At 41.4% G+C, this 20,512-nt stretch overlaps 1 protein-coding gene across 15 annotated transcripts in view; it reads left to right on the top strand.

Annotated features, from left to right (window-relative positions):
* Positions 1-20,512, top strand: part of TSNARE1 (t-SNARE domain containing 1) — a 483,485-nt gene that overhangs the window by 88,530 nt on the left and 374,443 nt on the right. For all 15 annotated transcript variants that reach the window (XR_005856948.2, XR_005856943.2, XR_003074075.3 and 12 more), the window contains one exon: positions 15,193-15,312. Coding sequence is in view for 11 of the 15 variants with exons in the window: in XM_046931132.1 (XP_046787088.1) it covers positions 15,231-15,312 (82 nt within the window). In the remaining 4 variants the exon portion in view is untranslated. The remainder of the gene's footprint in view (positions 1-15,192; positions 15,313-20,512) is intronic.

Here is a 20,512-nt window from a genome sequence, read left to right as displayed (position 1 = left end):
ACTAAATCACTGAAAATGATACCATAGAGGAACATGAGCAGAGGCAGGAAGGGTCAGCCTGCTCTAATGAAATTATGTTGTTTGAAGTTGTTATTTTAGGAGCTATTCCAGCTCACCATGCCCAAGAGCCACTGTCAGACTGTTAAATTGGGAAGTCTGAGTGTTCTGGGTGTGCTGTGAGATGATATCCTCATATAGCAGGGATACATCAGTGCTTAACGTTATCTCTTACCAGGTGTTGTAGTTGTATTTTGTCAGCTAACATGTGCACCAAATGCTGTTCACCATGTTCTGCTTGGTTTTATATGGAGGAGCATCACATGTAGCATGGCTGTGGTGGGACCATGATGATTGTTGCCACATTTTTAATTTGTTGTAACACATGTTGTTTGTGGAAATCATGTCATTATGAACTCCTTAGCTAAATTTACTGTTCTTCCTTTTTTCTTTTATTTTTCTTGATTTTAATAAGTAATGGTTTTGAAGAAATGCTCTTGAATTTGGTTGCCATGGCATGTGGCTGAGGTCTGGGGCAGCTCCTAGGAAGCACAGCCTTTACTTCAAGGATGGATGTTACAGATAAGATCCTGTATCACTGATCACAGTCCCCATCTGTTGGAAGATCCTATGGTAAGCAGGATGCTATCCTAACAAGATGCTGCACGCTATAATAGGACACTGAAAAACTCAGTGCCTTTGTAGCCAACGTGCAGAGACGTCTTTATCACTGTGTACTGCCTTCTTCAAGATAAATGCCATGAAAAGCCTGCAACGTTGGACAAATTTGCTCTGCCATATGCTTGTGGAGGAGTATTTTTCTGAAGCTTTTCTGTATGACTGGTAATCATAGATTGGTTTAGAGAGACATTTCTGAAAGTGTGAAGTGAAAGGAAGGGCAGCGTGTTAATGTGAATTAATTGCAGCGCTCATCAAGTCAACATCCAGTGGAGACCAGTTTGTTATATAGTCTCTTCTTTTGCTTCTAAAAAGCATAATGCTGCAGTGAGTAAAGGGTTCAAGGTCACCTTAAAACTAAAAACTGAAAGACACCCTAACATCCAAAGTGTCATAAATTCTCATCTCACGATAATGTGTGAAATAGAATCATAGAATGGATTGGATGGGCCTCAAAGATCATCCAGTTCCAGCTCCCCTTCCAGTAGGTTGGGATGCAGCCCATGGCTTGGGAAACAGCAGTGATGGTTGGTTGATTGGTTTTCCCATTAATCTGGCTGCAGAAATACTAAGGGAGGAAGTTACTTGCAGTAAAAGGGCAGAGAAGATCCAATAGCTAAAGATCCAGGTTTAATTCTTTCATCGTAGAGGAAAGGATATGTGTTTAAGATCTTTTCTCTGTTTACTGGTATAAACCACGCCCTCCCTCTTGGACAATCTGGATTGCAGCAAACAAGAGATCAGTTTTCAATGGCAGTAAGTTGAGAACTTGGTTTCTTTTTTTTTTTTTTTTTTGGCTAATCTTGAATGAAAAAGTGGATGCTTTATCCTTATGGCACGTGATTAAGTATCTTTTGGTATCTAGAGACAGCGCTGTTGTGGGACTAGGCTGTTAATTTGTTTCATGAACGATGGTGGTATCAGCCTGTGCTTATCCGAGCTAAGTCTGTTTTAATGAACAAACTCTTGAACTTGGAATTTAGGGAATAGCTGGGCTAAATTAAGTGAAAGGACAATATCTCTTTTTACAGAATTGTAGAATCACCATTGATTAATTAGAGTTACTCGCAGTAACTACAGATGAGATGAAAGTCTATGCCTTTTTTTCTCTTTATTTAATAGCAGTATATCTTCTTTGAGATTTTTTTTTTTTTTTTAATTTATAAAAAGGACAGGTGGAGAGCCTTTGGTTTCCACCTCATCAAAAAGAAACGTAAGTTTTGGTGACAGAAGATCTGTAAATATTTTATAGAATTCAGCTGGGAATCCATCTGGACCGTGCTTCTTTTTTTAGCCTTTTATAGTATCCCTTAATTTTATCTGCAGAGAGCAGCTATCTCAACTTTTGGAACTGAGTGTTTGAAAGCTGATTTCGAAATGTTACCTGCAAAATAATGGCCGAGTAGATGGCATGTATTTTCCTTTGAACAATTTGAAGTGGGACGACCCATCTCTGCTGGAGCTTTGTTTTGCAATGAACCAGTATTTATTCCGAAGCATCTGCAATATGTACAGTGCCTGGTAAAATCTAATTGATACAGTTGTTTATGATATTTAGATGACATAGCAAGAATATCTAATTTTCACATGCATGTAATCATTAGGGGCTAGATTGTCATACGTTACATAGATAACAAATTTAATCCTTGGATTAAGGCAGGGCAAGGTGGGAGACACCGTTCAATTTGAATACATATTCCTGTTCTCATCCTGCAATGGGCCCATTAGACACAACTCTGTGCACCCTCCCTCTGCTCCTGTGAACGTAATTGCCTAAATTGTTTGGTATTAGTTTTGACCTCAAACTCTTTCAGTTATGCTCCAGCTGCGGTGTTTTCATTTCCTTCTTTATGATACAGTGAGATTAGGTTTTGATTTGAAAGGTACAGCAGGCTGCTTTTTTCTATTTTCTTTACAATTAAAGCCTGAGTTTTCATAGTTTTTTTGCTGACTTGTTAAGGGGATTTTTTTCCCCTCTCCCCCCAAGTTAGATGTGATTTAATCAGGTTATTTACTGAGGGGAATATAAATTCTGGAGAAGAAGAACTGTGAATTTTGAGAGTGATTCTGGAAAATAAGAAATAAGCCCTTGGACTTTGTGTGCTGCATCTTGGGAACAGCTTGGTGTGCTTCAGGATGCTCCAGCCACCATGGTCCTTCCCCCTGGCTTCTCCTTACAGCTCTCCAACATGGACTTTTTTTCCCCTCCCATTGTGACTTTATTCTCCTCTGTTCACCATTTCTTTCTCAGTCATTTCTTTTCCTGCACGAGCTCTTCCATGTTTTTCTCTTTATCCTTGAGTTTTGAGTTTCATTTTCCAGTCAAAGTGCTTATTTGGTGCTGGCACCTTGCGGCTGTAATTTCTGTGGATTATTTTGTATCTGTGTAGGTTTGGATGTCTTCCCAAAGCTTTGAATGTGAACGGTGCAGTAGAACATTTGAATTACAAGTTTCTTTGGTCCGTGTCCTAACTCCATTACAGAACCTCCTTCATTTTATGTTGTATTTATTCTTTTCAGAAGGATGTTTTCTTCAAGCTGAAGAAGTTTGTAGAACAAACGACATAGGTAAAAACTGACTGCATGCATACAAAGAGTGAGTGGAACCAGTTCCCCTCAAATGCTAATGTTAGCCTTTATGTAGAATCAAGCCACTCAAATAACAATAATTAAAACAAACAAACAAACAAAAAGCAATAAAAAATGGGGCCAGTGAGATTAGATGAGCTTAGATAAAGAATAAAAGCATCGTGCGTGGGTGTATGTATTTCTGCACATGCGTGCACACCCACACAGAATCACAGTTCTGTGGAACGATGTTTTTAAGGGAATGCCTGTGTGATGAAAGTGCTATTGGCACTACTGCCGTGGGCTGGAAGCAAATACAGCACAGCAGGATCTGTCTATCACCTCACCTTATTTGGTGCCTAAATAGTTCTATACTCTTGCAGCTACCTCAATTCACACTCTTCCTTCGCAGGTATGCAGTCATATGATTTAATTAAACTTTTTTTTCTTTTTTTTTAACAGTTGCACAAATGCATCTTTTGTATTACAGAACTGCCTGCTTTTCATCAGATGTGAGCTTAGCATCTGCAGTTTCCTCAGGCCCAGTCTTTAGTGTCTAAAGACTGTATTTACCTTCCTAAGTCTTAGAATTACAGAATGGATTGGGTTGGAAGGGACCTTGAAGGTCATCTAGTTCCAAAACCCAGTGCATGGATGGATTTAGGTTCAAGGCTGTCTGAACACAGAAGGATGCTCAGCCACCAATCCTTGGCTGCTCTTTCTCTCTTTTGCTCCAGAGTGTTTCTCTTTCCCTTTGGACGAAGGAGAACTTGTGATTCTTAATAATAGGGTTATCTTGAAGTGAATGTCTTGCGATTGGCCCTAATCTTGATCAATTTAAAAGTAGTTTTTTGAGGTTTTGGTTCTTTTTTTGGTCTATTATATATGTTCCCATCCTAGGAGCTGCCACCTTTCTTCATGCTTTTTTTTACTGAAGAGAAAGGAAGTCCTGCATATTTTGACTTACTATCCAGGCTCTAATGACTATATTGATGTCTTCGCCAGCAACCATGGAAGCTCAGACACTCACTGAGATTTAGGCGCCTTCATTTATCATAGACTTATAGAATCATTTGAGTTGGAAAGAACCTCTTAAAGGTCATGTAGTCCAACTCCCCTGCAATGAACGAGAGATGTACAGGTAGATCAGGTTGTTCAGAGCCATATCCAGCCTGCCTGTGAATGTCTCCACAAAAGGAGTGTCCACCACATCTCTGGCAACCTCTCTTTCAGATCTACTAGCCCCATATGCATCACAGAGGGCATCTCAAGTGATACTTGGCACCTCTGTTTAGGCAAATGCACCCTATCTTATGTGTTTTCATTAGGCTCTTACAAGCAGCAAATTGTATAAAACATCACTCTGCTTTTCTGGTGAAAACTTGCAGTCTGTATTTTTAAAGGCAACTTTGAGCTTACGTTCACTCCTTGATAGTCAGCTGTTTTGCTTTGGCTTGCTCAGGGCTTGGCGATCTTCTTGCATGAGTCACGCGCTAAATCAAAGCTGCTTTTCTCCTTGGTATTTGCACTTGGTTCCTTTGGTGCCATCGTGTGCTTATCAGCAGGAAGAAATAGTCCCAGAGTCTGTGGTGAGTGATACAAAAGCTGGGAAATAATCTGAAATAAGACTTCTATGGTTCAGAACTGACTGGTGGATGTGCCAAAGTGAGTGGGCCTCCCTGATACAGTTTTCTCAGAGTTTTAATGGATGTACCCCAAATATGTTCGTTCTTTGAGTGAAAGAAAATTGAAGGTGTACTCTGTTGTTGACCGTGCTTGTAAGACTTTAAGTGTTGGGAAATCTTATTTTCTTGTGTTTTGCATAAAGGGACATTTAGTTGAAATAACCAAGAAATGAATGAGACTGCAGGGTTTCTAATCCCAGCTCAGCAGAGCCTGGAAAACCACTTCTCTTTCCCAGCAAAATGGAGTGAATTTTCTTTCCCTTTCAATCATGTTCTCCATCAGGGAGGAGTCTTGGAGAAGATGGGTGAGTTGGATAGTTGGACACTTCTGGATCATTGGAGCACATGTATTTTTGCTAGTTGGCTTCATTAATCTGTGGCCATTATTTGAAAGTCTTCTGTGCAGATACCTACGTAGTGTAACTGTAGAGGCACAGTGAGCAGACCAAGAAATACCAGAAGGGTTCTTACCAACAGAGAAGAGTGGTATGCACAGGTTTGCCATCCTCCTTGCTTCTTTGCGACCAAGATCGTTTGTATAAAAAGCAAAAGAATGTATTTATATGCAGTATTCATAAGGTGTTTTACATGGATGCATGAGTAAATATGGCTACTGTGGTTGAACTCATTAGTCCTTATAGTTTTGGAGATTTGGAGGAATGCTTACGTACTAGTTGACTCCATGTCCGTGTTACTTTGTTCATTGCCTGCGATTGTTGGGCTATTTTTATATATCTCTCTTTCTCCACTATGTTGTGCAGGTCTATGGCTCTCTTTCTAACGTCTCCTTATCAAAGGCAGCCTTTGTTCCAGGGTGTTTCAGGAATGTCCCCACGTCATACTCTTCAGCTTATACCAAGGCTCAGCACCTGCTAGTGGTTCACCTGAGTTGCCCACATTTCCTAAATTTTAGTTTATATTCATTTAATTTTTCATTTTTGTCTTCTTCAGTGCTGGCTTCTTACTAGTGGTTTCCTTGCACATCTCACTTAAACAAGTGAATCACCAGTGAAGAAAATCCTTTGTGTCCATTGATACTAGGCTTCTGAGACTGTGGCCCATCATATGACCAGTGTGATTTTTTTTTTAAATAAATTCTTTCCTCCCTATATCTGTTCTTGTTCTGTGTTTAACCACCTGCTGCCATTTCCCCTGTCCTTGGTGGGAATTCCAAAATGAACACACCTCATTATTAGTCATTCTCAATGTGTTGCTGCCAATGGTAGAAGTAAATTCTCCAGTTCTCCTTTATATACTGTGTCTTTCTAGTAGAAAATACTGTTTTTTACTTATCCTTCTGCATGTTTTTTTTTATATTATAAATACCAATGAACATTAATCTAGATGAGAGCTCATGGTGTTGTACATTCCTATCATGTGCATTGAATAGCAGTATTTTTGTTTTGGGAACTGGTGCGTTGGAAACCAGTGGAGTCATATTCCAGAGGAGCAGGGTCCTGGGATTTTGGAATCTATTACTTGATTAATTCAAGCATCCCGTTTTACCCTGCATCACATTTCCCTTAAGCATTGCAAGTATGTCAATCAAGATACTCCTGTGAACTCAGAACTGGTTGTCAGATACATATTTCCTGATTCTGCTGAAATCCAATATTGATTTATAAATTCCATTTCTAATTTTGTTAAGCTGAGCTAGCGCACTGCACTTAGTCTTTGTCCATTCATGCATGTGCATCTTTTATAATTAATAAGTTTGCTCTAACTTCACTGTAGCAAACCAGACATCAGGTCTCCCTTCTCTGTTTTCCTTCTTCTTACTGTTAGTGTTGTGTTGTTTTTTTTCCGGCAAACAGACATTAATATTCCTCTTTTATATCCACTGAAAAGGCAGATGAAATCTAGATTTTGAACTGAGTAGAAATTTAATTTTGCTGTTCACTGAAATATGTAATAGTTCTATGTTTGCCTAGCATGTGGATTGATTAAGACTATTCTGCATGTAAGGTTCACAGAAGGTAGACAACATGGCACAAAACATCAAATAGAAGGCGGACATACAAGAAAAAATGATTGGAAGAAAATCCTTGGTAGATTAGAACAGGCACATAGAGAGCATTTGTAGGGGGGAGATTCAAAGTTGGAAGCTGCCTAGATCCTGTTCTCCTGCAGGAGCCAGAGGGTATGTTGTTTAACTGTTATTTAATGTCAGTGTAAAAAAATAGGAGTGATGACATCACATCTCTTGAGCTGAGCTAACAGTGACCCGACACTAAGTCATCTAAACTATGCCACCCATGGAGCCTGAAGTTGAACAGCAGAGAGTGCTGCAAACAACTCAGTAGACTTCAAAACATCTTTGGTCCTTTTCCCTTGATCTAAATACCTCAGTATCAAGGAAGCTTGATTGCTTCTCCAGGTGCAAAGAAATTTGGATCCTGGGCACTGACCTTGCTAGTGCAATCACTTTGTCATTTATCACACTTTGCTGCTGCTCTTGGGAACCAAACTGTTTCAGTGCATGCTGCCTCGTGCCTTGAAGATGGAAGGCATCCATCTTCCCATGGCATTTGTGATCCTTTTGATGGAAGACTTTTTCTTGCAGCCCTAAGCAGCTACGTTTGCTTTGGAAGTTTATATAGCTGAAATGGAGAGAGGGGGGTCTATAAATCTGAGATTCCCAAGTAAAACAAAATGTATTTCTAGTCCTTGTTCTTGGCATTTGCCTAAGGCCAACTTGTCTCTGGTGCCTCTCAGCAAGATTTGAAGACTGTCTTCGCTGCTTTTTGAGAAGACATGCAGAAGGGTTGATGTGGAAGAAGACTTTGTATATTGAAGTGGCAACTGGGACTGACATGAAAGGAGCACAACAGGCTTCCAGATTGCTTGTCTTACCTCTGTTCTTCCTGTCTGTGATGCAGCAGGAAATGAATACAGATGATGTACAGACATTCATTCCTTCCAATCGCTATTACTTATGATTTCCTTCTCCTTCATGTTGTGTAACAGTCTATTAGATTTAAAGTCTGCCAGTGTCAACAGGAAGTCTTACATGGGGTCTTTGTGAAGTTTGTGGGGATGGAGGTGACTTTTAAGTGCCAGAAAATACCCGATAGGTCTGCTGGGTACTGTTAGTTGCAAGTAATGGAAAAAACAGAGGAAAGAAGAAATTAGCATCATAGAATTATACAATATCCCAAGTTGGAAGGGACCCATAAGGATCATCAAATACAAATCCTGACTCCACATAGGACCACGCAAAAATCAGACCATGTCTGAAGGTGTTGTCCAGATGCTTCTTGAAATTTGGTAGCTCAGGGCTGTGACTACTTCCCTGGGGAACCTGTTCCATGCCCACCAGAGGGTGGTGGGCTTTTCCTGATATCCAGCCTGAACCTCACCTGTTGTAGCTGGTAGAAACAGTTCCATGTTGGGTCTGTGTAGCGTCCTGAGGCTGTTGGAAAAACAAAGCAAAATGAAGTTTGCAATCAAGTGCTCCGAGACCAGAGAGAGCCCTTAGTGACATCCAAATTAGAAATACAGTGAGCAACTTGACTCTGTGTCTCAATATCACCATAAAATTCCACATGCCGTCTTATCCTGCTATCTCCGACTTACAGTCTGTCCTGATGGTATCTATTCCTGAGACAAACTGCTGTGCTTCGTGTGACATGTATGATGGCAGCTGTACCGAAGGAAGAGAAACTGCATCTATTTGGAAGTGATCAGATATTTTCTTGAAATAACGCTTTGACAACAAAAAACGCACATATACAAAAAGAGGGTTTTCTTATTGTTTCTTAGGAAATCTCTAGAAGGGAAAAAAACAGCTCATTTCTTAGATAATCTGAGCTGTTTTTACATTGCACCTACTCCACAGTGCTGTAGGGCCGTGGGCGTTTGCTTCTCTTTGTAGTATGCTTCAGCTGGAGGAGGGGAGCGTGCTTTGGTGTATTAAATCAGGTTGTTTGCAGTCATAAGTGACGTTGTGCCTGTCAAGTGCTACGCATGTGTCTCCAGAAGCTTCTGGAAGCCAACTGAATGATGTTGTTGTCTTATTTTGGGCCATGTCAACCTGGACTAGACAGCCTGCTCCTAAGGGCATGGGGACAGAGATGACGTCAGTCTCCATCAGAGTTAGAATGTACTTGGGAAGCAGAGTGGAGGGAAGTGTGTAATGTTGCCTGCCCAAAGCCACCTGAGAACACAACGTTAATATTACACACCTCAGGGAGGATCTAGAAAAACATAAATTACCTCAAAGCCACAGCCTGAAGAGGAAGAAAATCATCCCCTACAGCTATGCTGATCGACCTCTGACAGTTGTGTTATGAGGCTCAGTGAGCGCTCAGGGATTTGTGCAATTACACCAATTCCATGTTAAAACTATTGATACAGAAAAGAAATGGTTCAACAGTAGAGCCTGTGCATAAATGCAGACTCTGAGTAAAAGGACGGGGATTTTTTTCAGGTGAGTGGCATGAAGTTTTATTGAGTTTTCTTTTTAATAATTGAGAAAATCCCTCAAAATATAAGCTGAAAAGTGGCATGTCTGTGATATGAGTGACAGAGTCAAGTCTAGGGAGCAAACCATTAGAGGGTATTTGGAAATACAGCACTGTTTACAAATACATATTTTCATCTCATGACACCAAAAATCCCACAAAAAACAAACAACAAAACAACCTCAGACTTTCAATAATAATAAAACTAATCCTGGTACCGTGCAGAAAGAAGGGCTCTGTGTCTGTCCTGAGGTAGCTGTATGGAAAGCTAGAAAATTCTATTTATTCTCTCTTCTTGTCATGATTTGTGTGTGCTGGTAAACAAGTCTCTTTAACGAGAAACAAAAGGAGATCAATTCGAGGGAAGGTTAAGAGGCAGTAGAGAGATCAAACTGTGAAGTTCAAAAGGTGAGAAGATGCAGCTCTCTTAAAAGAGCGACTGGGGCTGATTCTTTTTTAACTGGAGCCTCGAAGTCTCTTTTGGAAATAGTTGACCTGGTCTGACAACAGCCTGTGGGGGTTGATGCGTAAAGATGATTTGTGTGAAATGATCTGCTCTCTCTTCAGGGAGAAAGTCAGGCTGGTTGATAGCGAGATTTTATATGGGTTAAAAACCTCAGAAAGTGCATCTGAAGTTGGTTGTCTAGAAATGGAGGTTTCATCATCACTAGCAACTTTTGAAGTGGTCCCCAAGGGCACTTTTCCATCAGCAAATGGTGGTAGAGCTGGGAACAACATACAGGAGTGGTATTCTTGTCACCACCTCATGCACTGATTTCTGGCAGGTACTTATTATCCAAATTATGTGACTGTAGTAGGTCAGTGTAGAGTAGTAAACAGAAACATGCTTCTTTGTGGCAACTCATAGAATCATAGGATTGCTCAGGTTGGAAAAGGCCTTAAAGGTCATCAAATCCAGCCGAAACCTGACGATATTACCCTAACAACCCTCCTGTGCCATTCCCCAGGCAAGAGAAAAATCCTCGTGAGGAAATCAGCATTGAAATGCAGGGTAAGGAATTCACCTGAATGCCTGGGCTTGGTTTCAGCTGGTTATTGGAAGGCTATGCTGAACCCACAGCTGAATTCCCCATGCTGTTTCCTGAGGAACCTGGAGATGTTCCCTCTAATGCGGTGGACCTGTCCTGAAAACAGTATGTGTTCAGCCTGGGACAGAGGCAGAGGCAAGACTGTACGTTGTATGTAGGACTGGAATTAGTACGTCCAAAACTGTGAGACTAGTTTTGTAACAGGTCACATTGCTTATGTCACTCCTTATTCCCAACCTATAGGCAGTCTCCACCTGCACTTTAATGATGTGACTGGTTAGATAGCAAGAAGGGTTTAACACTTATGGATATTGAAGCCAGAAGTTGCCCAGAGATGATATGTAGTCTCTGTCCTTGGAGGTGGTCTCAGGTATGGTCTCAGAATCATAGAATCATTAAGGTTGGAAAAGACCTTTAAAATCATCAAGTCCAGATGTCCCATCTGGACATCACCACCATGCCCATTAAACCATGCTCTCCATGATACATGTCCATGTTTCTTGAACATGTCCAGGACTGTGACTCCACCATCTTCGTGGATAGCCTGTTCCAGTGCCTGATCACTTTCAGAGAATAAGTTTTTCCTGATATCCAACTTGAACCTCCCCTGGCTCAGCTTGAGGCCATTCCCTCTTGTCCTGTCCTATTGGCTTGAGCAACCTGCTGTAGCTGACCCTACTTTGGGCAGGGTGGTTGGCCAGATGGTCTCCAGGAACTTCCTTCCAACCACAGTTACTGCTTGATGCTTCCAAAAAAGACACCAAAGGATCTATCTACTTGGAGATAGGCTGAGCACTGGCAGCTTAATCTGTAAAGGAGAAGGAAATGTTATTGCCTGGGGAGGAGGCATTTCAATGCGTGCTGTCAGAAATAATAAGTGACAGTGGGCCTTTTCTCTTGGGCTTTGAGGATCCAGATTTGACACATTCAGGGTTTTCTTCATAGCTATAAAGGTGACATCCTTTAAAGATGAGGGTCCTGCATACTGCATGTTTTAGGTGTTGGAAGCTTGTACAAAAGGTGAGGAGGAAAATAATTGAAACACGTATTTACGTCTATTATCTGTATTGACATCATTTAGTGTGACTGGGTAAGAAATTATGTATCCTCCTGCTTGGAGTTCCCCCAGCTGTAAGAGCAGGGACCCATCTATTCTTAGGAAGAAAGGACTCATGAATATACCCCAAAAGGAGATAATTGTGGTCTGCATCCATTAGTGTGATCTACTTCTGGGTGCGCACTGCCCATACTCACTCTTCATGCAACAAATAGACTAAAACCAATATATTGTGCCTGTGCAGGTCCTCATTAGTAACACATCTGTAAACTCATCCACCCAATGACTAATATGAGAAGGCAACAGCAAACTGGGAAGCTCAGCTTTTTGCTTCTAGGATGAAGTGGGGAAGCTACAGCTTGCTAAGAGATCCATCTTCTCCTACCCACCCTAAGGCCTCTGTGTATGTTAAAGATGGTTCAAAGCAAATAATAATCTGATTTACTGATTTTCTAACCTACTTTTTATTTCTTATCGTTTTTATTTTCTTTTTTCTTTCTTTTTTTGTATTTCTTCTGATATACTTTGAGGGCTCATCTATATGTATATAATTCCTGATCAGAGTTGACTGGTCATGAACCTCCGTAAGTAAGATATTCCCTGCATTGCCTGTTCCTTCCTCATAGGCTTTCCCAATTCCACAGTTCATCTTTTCTGCTTTTTGAGAGTTTTTCCTTTCTTTTATCCAATACAAATGAGGAGAGTATTTTACTCCCCAGGTATTGACCACAACTTTGCAGATTTGAAGGCTCCTGTTAACCATCTGTCTTCCATTCCATAGGCAAAGCAACTCCATTTACTTAATTTTTTTCTGTGCAGGTCACATTTTCTTAACCTGCCATTATTCTCCAAGCTCACTCTAGACTCTCTTCTGCCTCTAGAAAATGTTTACTGGAGCTTTTTGCCTACAGCTGAGGACTGTGCAGTATGGTGTTAAGTAAAAGGTTTAATTCACCTGTCTAGAAGATTGTAGAAGATTGTAGCTGACATAAATTATGTAGTGTTTTATTTTGTTTTTCAGGCATCATTTCTGGTTTATTAGGATTGTTCTGAGTGGTGAAGCTGTCCTCTATTATGTCATGTCATGTGTTTTTCTAATGAGGCTAATCCCTGTTCCATTAGCCATTTCACTACTGAAAATACAAATGGACAGAGCGAGGATTGGTGGAGCCCACACAATCTCTAATTTAGTTATGATAGCAGTCCACTGGAATTGATTTTATAATGAAAATACGCACCTGCATCTCCAGTCAGTTTCTTCTGCCATGCAAGGAATCTGTTGTTGTTATTACATAATAATATTTGCTGGTTTTCTGCTAACTCTACTGACTGCTAACTTGTTGTAGAGGGACATGCACATTGGTCTGATACGACTTTTTGCCATACGCATGCTGGCTGTTCTGTTTTTTACCTTCAGTTGCTTTGAGTGAGTTTCTTCCAGTGGTTTTCCCCTAGTTACTGATGTTGGCCCTCTGAATGTCCCTTTACTGGAATGTGTAGGGGAACTGTTTAAATAATTTTGCCTGCTGACTGATAGTTTCTCTAAATCATGAAACACAGACCAACTCTTTCCTTAAGATCCTAGATCCTATTAATTTTCTAACTATATTATTTTTCTTCATGGGACACCAACAGCAAAAAGTAATTGCATGTCATTAAAATAAGAATATACACTCTTGAAAGGATGATTGCTCTTTCGGTCAGACATGGGAATGGAGGAATGGTTGTTCTTGCATTCCATTGTAGGTTATAGGAAAAAGTTGTGATCAGATCTCTTATTGTTTCCTTTTTTCTGTATGTAATATGTTAGACAATGCTTGTTCCAATTTGCATGAACTGCCTTCACAGCAAGTCACTTGCCTGTCACAGCAAGTTGGACAAGCCTCCCTGAGGAGCAGCAGACAAAAGGATTGGGAGGTGACATGGGGATGGGGAGGTAAATGCTTTTAATGTCTATCAAAGGAAAGGTATACAAATCTGCTCTCACATTTCCATGTAACCACATTACTACATGGTAGGAGTGTGGTTCTGGAGCTGCGTGAATAAGGGATATTTCAGTGGCTTAGTAGGTTGGGGTGGGAGGTGGTTGATTCTAAAACAGTTGGTTAAACAAAAACAAAATATTTTGTTTTTAATTCTTTCCTTCTTTTTTTTTTTTCTCCTTGAATAGGAGAAAAAGTTTAAAATGGAAATGTGCTTTGAAAATGAAAAATGAACATGAAGCATTTGGAGTGTTCTAAATACCTTTCTCCTCTCCCCTTTCACACCACTCTGCTGGGGAAAAAAAATAGACACATTCACTGTTTGCCAGAGAAATTCTTGCCCAGTTGTAATCGAGTCATCTCAAAAGCGTGATGTAGACTTCTGCTTCTTCATGTTTGTTGTATGTGGCTTTTGGGAAGCCAATGCAGCGTATGTCTTCAGTTGCCCAGCTGCAAAAAGGAGAAATGGATCAGGATCAATCTATGTATCGAGGCAGTTTTCCAGCTGTTGGATCGTTCAGAATCCCTGCTTACTGTGGTTTTAATCTGTAACCACACTGAGATTTAAAACTCCTTATCCCTGCCCAGAAGTTTTTTCTCTGTCTTCCATGTGCCCTAATTTTCCAAGGCAGAAGATAAGGGTCTTGATAGTCCTTGAGTTGCATGAGACCTGGGAGAGACAGGATTTGTTCCCCAGTCCATCAGCCTCCACAAGTGTATCTCCATCTATTTCATTTAGGGTTTATGAAGAACTTATATCAAGACATGATGGATTATACTTCTGCAAGATGGCTTTACCTACTTGATGTGATCCAGCTGTTATATTATTTAGTGTCTTGGAAACCCATGGTTTGCAGATGGTTTCTCTTAACTTTTACTCTTCATTCCTTTATTTTCTGATTGAAAACTGTTTACCCAAAATGTAGGATTCGTGTTGAAGAGGTATCTGCACTCTCAGATGCCAATTATGTGTGTATCCCAATTAAGGGAGAATGGTGAACAGCTTAATGAACAGCTACCCAGTGAGCAGTGTCGTCTTCTCCCTATTTTAGTGAATAAGTGCCTGCCTTCTGCCTCATGGTTTTCTCTTTGGGGCATTTTTGTGATTTAGAGCTGGACTGCATTTAATACCAAAGCCCTGGGGCTACACTGATGAGCCATGGGGTGTTTGAGGTGTGTGGTGGGATAGGGGAAGAAGTCTTTCTCTGCCATTGCTGCAGTGATTTCAGTCTGCTGCTTCTGCTACTTCAGAGGCTTATGGTATAGAAGCAAACGGTCTCTTCAGGGTTTGTCAAGGCTCTTGTATGATGGATAGACTCCTCACCAGCTCTGTAGCAGTAGTGTTCCAGAAGACAGCATTACCTTTTTTGATCGAGTGCCTATTTCTTGCCTACCACCTTAAGGTCTCAAGGCATGTCATAAACATCAAGGAATTAAAGTCTTGCCATAGCTGAAACAGAGCAATGGTTGCCACTTATTACTGGAGGAAGTAAGATGCAGGGGGGTCAGATGAATTGGTTGCCCCCAGGATCATCTGTAGTCCAGGAGATTTGGATTTTAGTGTTTTTGTTTTGTCCATACTGAAGTTTGTACTTAGGACTTTTTTTTTTTCACTTATTTTTCCATTTGCCTTCCCTCCTTACCCCCTAGTTGTGAGATTTAGCTGACATTTAACAGTGTTCTATATATCTTTTTCTCTGTTTATTTTCTTAGGTTTAAAGTACAATCCTGCATCCACTGCTATTTAGAAAATGTCTTATGGATCCATTGATGGGAGTGGATTTGGGAGGAACCCATTTGGAGGCCCTTCGAGACAAGGCTATCAACCTCTTGGTAAAGTATTTATGCCATGTAGTAATTTATTCCACCTGACGTTCTGGGGAATGAGATTTTACTGAGTTTTTTACTGAATGAAGTTCAGTGTGGCTGTTGTATAAATATCAAGCTACCTCAGAAGTGGTTTTGATAGAGATTTTCAAAGGTGGAACCCAAACATTTGTTGGATTTGATTTGTATGATGAGTCATCACATCTTACCATGCTCAACTTTGAGGTCTGAATGTGTCTTGCCAATGGCCATGGAAGAGGAGCAGTGATGAGGATTTTGGAGGTATGTTGGCTGACCTGGAGAAGAAATTTGGTTCAGTTTCTAGACCTGCTTGTAACACTCTATAACTCTCTTCTATCTCATCAGCAAGAAGTTGGTCTAAATTGTTACTCTGGCTAATTGTAGGTGCTCTCATGATGGGATTAAATGGGAAGAGGTGCAAAGGGAAGAGAATAGTGATTCTACAAGGCACAACCTAACTGCTGGGAAGGCTGCTTTAATCTTCAGAATATGCTTTAACATGGCACTCGGGGATAAAAATTTGCTCAGGGAATGTTGAAACCGTCAACAGTGGAATGGTTTGCAAATGACTGCATATTCTGGTTTTGTGGGATGTTTTTAAGTGAACACCAGATGTAGTTCCCTTAGCTGCTCCCTTCTTCCCCCAAAGGACTCTAGAAACACTAAAGCAGAAAAAGAAAATCATCTAGATGTCAACCTGTATATATGAAACGTTGATGCAGGGCTGGCTCATGCATGCTGATGGAAGATATTTCTTATTCTGCCCAGCTCTGAGGTACTGTTTGAGAGGGCTGGTGCCAGCCTATATAGGCATGGTAAAGCTCAGTCTCCAGCTGCCCAGATGTGCACCAGGTCTGGTACACATGGGGAGTTGCTGTAGGACCATATGTGGCTTAACATAGCCTTACTTTCAGCAAGCCTTGAGAGCTGAAACATATTTTTGCATTTAGTTTTGAGACTGGATCTGGCTTGTACCACAGGGTGAGGCTGCAGTAGTTCTGGTGAAGGCACTTCTGGGGGTTCAGACCTTCACAGAATCATCAAGGGGACATTGTAGCATGGGCAGGTCTGCTTTATTGCTGTGCATCTAGAAGAAACATCACAGTTCTCTTACACTGCCTTTGGATTCAACTGGGCTGTTCATTAAGGCAGCCTGACTTTGTTTCCAAGTTGTCAGGGTTCCAAATGTTCTCTGGGAAATGTTCTGTTGTTTTGCAAATAGCTGTTCCCCCTGGATGAAACTATAAAAGAAGCGTTAAGTTTTCTCACGGTTTTCTGTTTTCTTGTGAGTTTGGGTGCAATTATCTTTTTTTTTTTTTCTTTTTTTTTTTTTTTTTCTTTGAACAGGGGGAATATACTGAATTAAGTCTGAATTTTGGAATTGACTGTTTGGTTTTAAATAGTAGTTTTTAGGCTATTCTATGAGGCAAAATTAAAGGCATAAAAGGAAGGAAGAATGAGTTTACTTGAGCATAGTGATAGAGCCATACGAAAAAAGAATCAAAATGAGGAATAGATAGATGAGGGATGTCAGTGCGTTGTGGTTTTTGTTTAAAAATAAGAAGTATGAATGCTTACAGTGATGTACAAAACGCTCAGTTTTTTTAATGCAAGATAATTCAAGATGCTTGTGGTTTCTAAATATTTGAAGAGGGGCCACACCATGCCCAGCTTGCCTGTCATTTGGCAGTTACTGTGTAAAGTTGAACCTACCCTCAGTGGATTGCAAAAAGCAGCTGACGTAGGAACATCAGATTTTTCAAGACAATGGTCTTGAGACCATTTCAGCTGCCCAGAGTTCTGTGTATCAGAGGTGAGAAACTCCCCCTGCATTCATACATGATTTTGGGTGAGGTTGCATTGGGCAAGTATTCCTGGTCCTCCAGGGCCAATTTTCCCAGATAGCAAAAGTTCTCTTGGCCCAAACTTGGACCCTTCGATTGATTTCAGTACTGAAAGGATTGCAAGGCTTTGTCATTTTACTATATACAGTCTCGGAAAGGCATTCCTGAAAAGTGAAGGGAGCCTGTTTGCCTTGGCCAAGAGCAAGTTGGAGGAGATTTTCACGTTTTTGTGTGTTGAAATCAGGGACGATCCATCTGAACCTGCATGTAACAAATTCACCATGCCCCTTCGCCATGGCAGACTGCGTAACACGTGCCAAGTGTCTGATATTGCAGTATCCCCAGTCATTGTCATTAATTGTCAGGAAAGTGTCAGCATAGAGCTCATCTTCTGCCTCCTGCTTCCAAAAGGCAGATAACTGCCTTGCTAAGAAAAACTACTCTCTATATTACCTCATGGTATGGCTGGAACAAAAGAGCATGGCCTTCCTGCCGCTGTATATATGTCTGCTCAGAGGGGCAGACCTTGATGGACACGTCTGTCTGTGCTCTGAAACCTTCTTTTTACTGTATCTAGTAAACAAATAAATAAAATATACTAGCATCCTTGCGTATGAATACTATAGCATGTGGTCCAGCAGTAACATCCAGGTATCCAACAGAAAACCCTGGGATCTTCCAACAATAGAAGAGATGAGGATGCTGCTGCTTAATAGCATTTGATGTAATCATATCAAAGAATTATAAAATGGCTGAGGTTGGAAAGGACCTTAAATATCATCTAGTTCCAACCACCCTGCCCTGGGCTGGCTGCCACCCAATAGATCAGGCTGCCCAGGGCTCCATCCAACCTGGTCTTGAACACCTCCAAGGGATGAGGTATCCACAGCTTCTCTGGGCAGCCTCTGCCAGTGCCTCACCACCCTCTGACTAAAACATGTCTTCCTAACATCTAACCTAAAATTTACCTCTTTTAGTTTAATGTCATTCCCCTTTGTCCTGTCACAATCAGACCATGTAAAAAGTCAGTTCTTCTCCTTCTTATAATTTCCCTTCAAGTACTGGAAGGATGCAATGATATCTTCTTGGAGTTTCCTCTCCTCCAGGCTGAGCAAGCCCAATTCCATCAGCCTTTCTTTGTGCACTAGTCCTCTGAGCATCCTCATGGCCCTCGGGAGCCACTTCAACAGCTTTTGATAATGAACTGGCAGGGAAGTTACAAGTGGTAGCCCCAGCTTACCCTAGAATCTCAGAGGCAGACAATCTCAAAGGTTTCTGAAGGAGACCACTAGGGTTACTTGGAGCATAGCAGGTTTGTATGTTCACAGCAAGCGAACGTGTCATCCATGTGCTTCTCTGCAGTTGTAAGTTAGGTGGAGGAGCAGCATCTACATTTGCTCCTTGTTCTGTTCCCAAAAACCCATGAAAAAAACAAACATTCCCCTATTTCCCTGTTGGCTGTGTATTGGCATTACATGGAGAAGCTGGAAAATAGCAGAAAGTTAGCAGAAAATTGCTTTTTTTGAAGAAAAACCTGAGAATGGAGAAAAAAAAAGAAAAAGATTTTAAGTAGTGTGAAATGTCAGAAATAAATGGAGACCAAATGCTACACAGCAGAAGGAATTAAACCCTGAATTCGTAAGCATGCACCATGCACCCTCTGCTGTGTAAGACCTATCCTCCTAAAAATAGGATTTTTGTGGGGAGAATGAACAAAATTTGATGTACGCAGGGAGTCATAGAGGTCAGGGAATTCAAATAGCTTGAATTAAACTGCCACAAGCCAAGAATTTTTAAACACTGCTTTTATTAACCTTACTGTGCCCTGGACAGTACGAACCAGATTTGAACAAGTCATTTCATATTCCATAGGTGTAATGTTTCTAGGTATTCTCAAGGGAGCATTAGTTCACTTCTTCATTTTCCTGTGACTTCATCTGTACTGTTTTTCCTTTGGTTGCTCATGAACATATTACATGGGACACTGACCAGGGTTGTTCTCAAGGTAAGTAGCACGTGCAGCTTTCTGTGCCTTTGCTAGGTTGGCTTGTCTTGTCAAAGAACGAAATCAGATTGGTCTGTGCAGCTTGGCAGCGTTTGCTCTGTATTTATCTCCTAATTATCATTTTGATACTTTGCAATTGATTGTTATATAACTTGAGCTAATATTTTCCCACAAATTAGGTCTGTAATTTTCTTTGCTCTTCCCTGTAGTGGTTGGGCTGTCCTCCGGTCCTCTCTGTGTCTCTCTAAACCTATTTTGCTCTCCTAGCAGTTTTGGAAAGTGTTTCTTACTTAAAAATGCATCTTAAGTTTCATTGTTGCCTTCAGTGTGGTGAAAGGGACAAGGGGAAATGATTTCAAACTGAACGAGGAGATTTATATTGGCTATAAGTATACAGTGCGGGTGATGAGGCACTGGAACAGGTTGCCCAGAGATGTGGGGGATACCTTGTCCATGGAGGCATTCAGGATCAGACTGGACAGGGCTCTGACCACCCTGATGTAGCTGTAGGTGTCCCTGTTCATTGCAGGGGAATTGGACTGGATGACCTTTAAGCATCCCTTCCAACTCGGACTTTTCTACGATTCTATGAAATCGAAGAGTACAGATTGGGAGGAGCAGTCCTTGAGAGCAGCCCTGCAGAGAAGGACAGGGGGGTCCTGATGGATGAAAAACTTAACATGAGCCAGCAGTGTGCTCTTGCAGCTCAGGAAGCAAATGATATCCTGGGCTCCATCAGAAGAGGGGTGGCCAGCAGGGACAGGGAGGTGATTGTCCCTCTCTATTCTGCTCTTGTGTGGCCCCATCTGGAATACTGCATCCAGGCCTGGAGCCCCCTGTACAAGAAAGACAGAGGGCTGTTGGAGAGGGTCCAGAGAAGGGCCACAAAGATGATCAGGGGGCTGGAGCACCTCCCCTATGTAGACAGGCTGAGGGAGCTGGGCTTGTTCAGCCTGGAGAAAAGAAGGCTGCAGAGTGACCTAATGGCAGCATTTCAATACCTAAAGGGAACCTACAAGGGTATATAACAGCAGGACAAGGGGAAATGGTTTTAAGTTGAGGGTGGGAAGATTTAGGTTGGATGTCGGGGGGATGTTCTTTACTATGAGAGTGGTGAGGTGCTGTAACAGGCTGCCCAGAGAGGCTGTGGATGCCCCGTCCCTGGAGGTGTTCAAGGTCAGGTTGGATGGGGCCCTGGGCAGCCTGGTCTAGTATTAAATATGGAGGTTGGTGGCCCTGCCTGTGGCGGGGGGGTTGGAGCTTGATGATTCTTGAGGTCCCTTCTAACCCAGGCCATTCTGTGATTCTCTGAGTTCAAATAATACATGGGTGGGAG

Source organism: Gallus gallus, chromosome 2 (genome assembly GCF_016699485.2).
Source record: "Gallus gallus isolate bGalGal1 chromosome 2, bGalGal1.mat.broiler.GRCg7b, whole genome shotgun sequence".
NCBI classification, from domain to species: Eukaryota; Metazoa; Chordata; class Aves; order Galliformes; family Phasianidae; genus Gallus; species Gallus gallus.
This window is presented reverse-complemented; position numbering and strand designations above follow the sequence as displayed.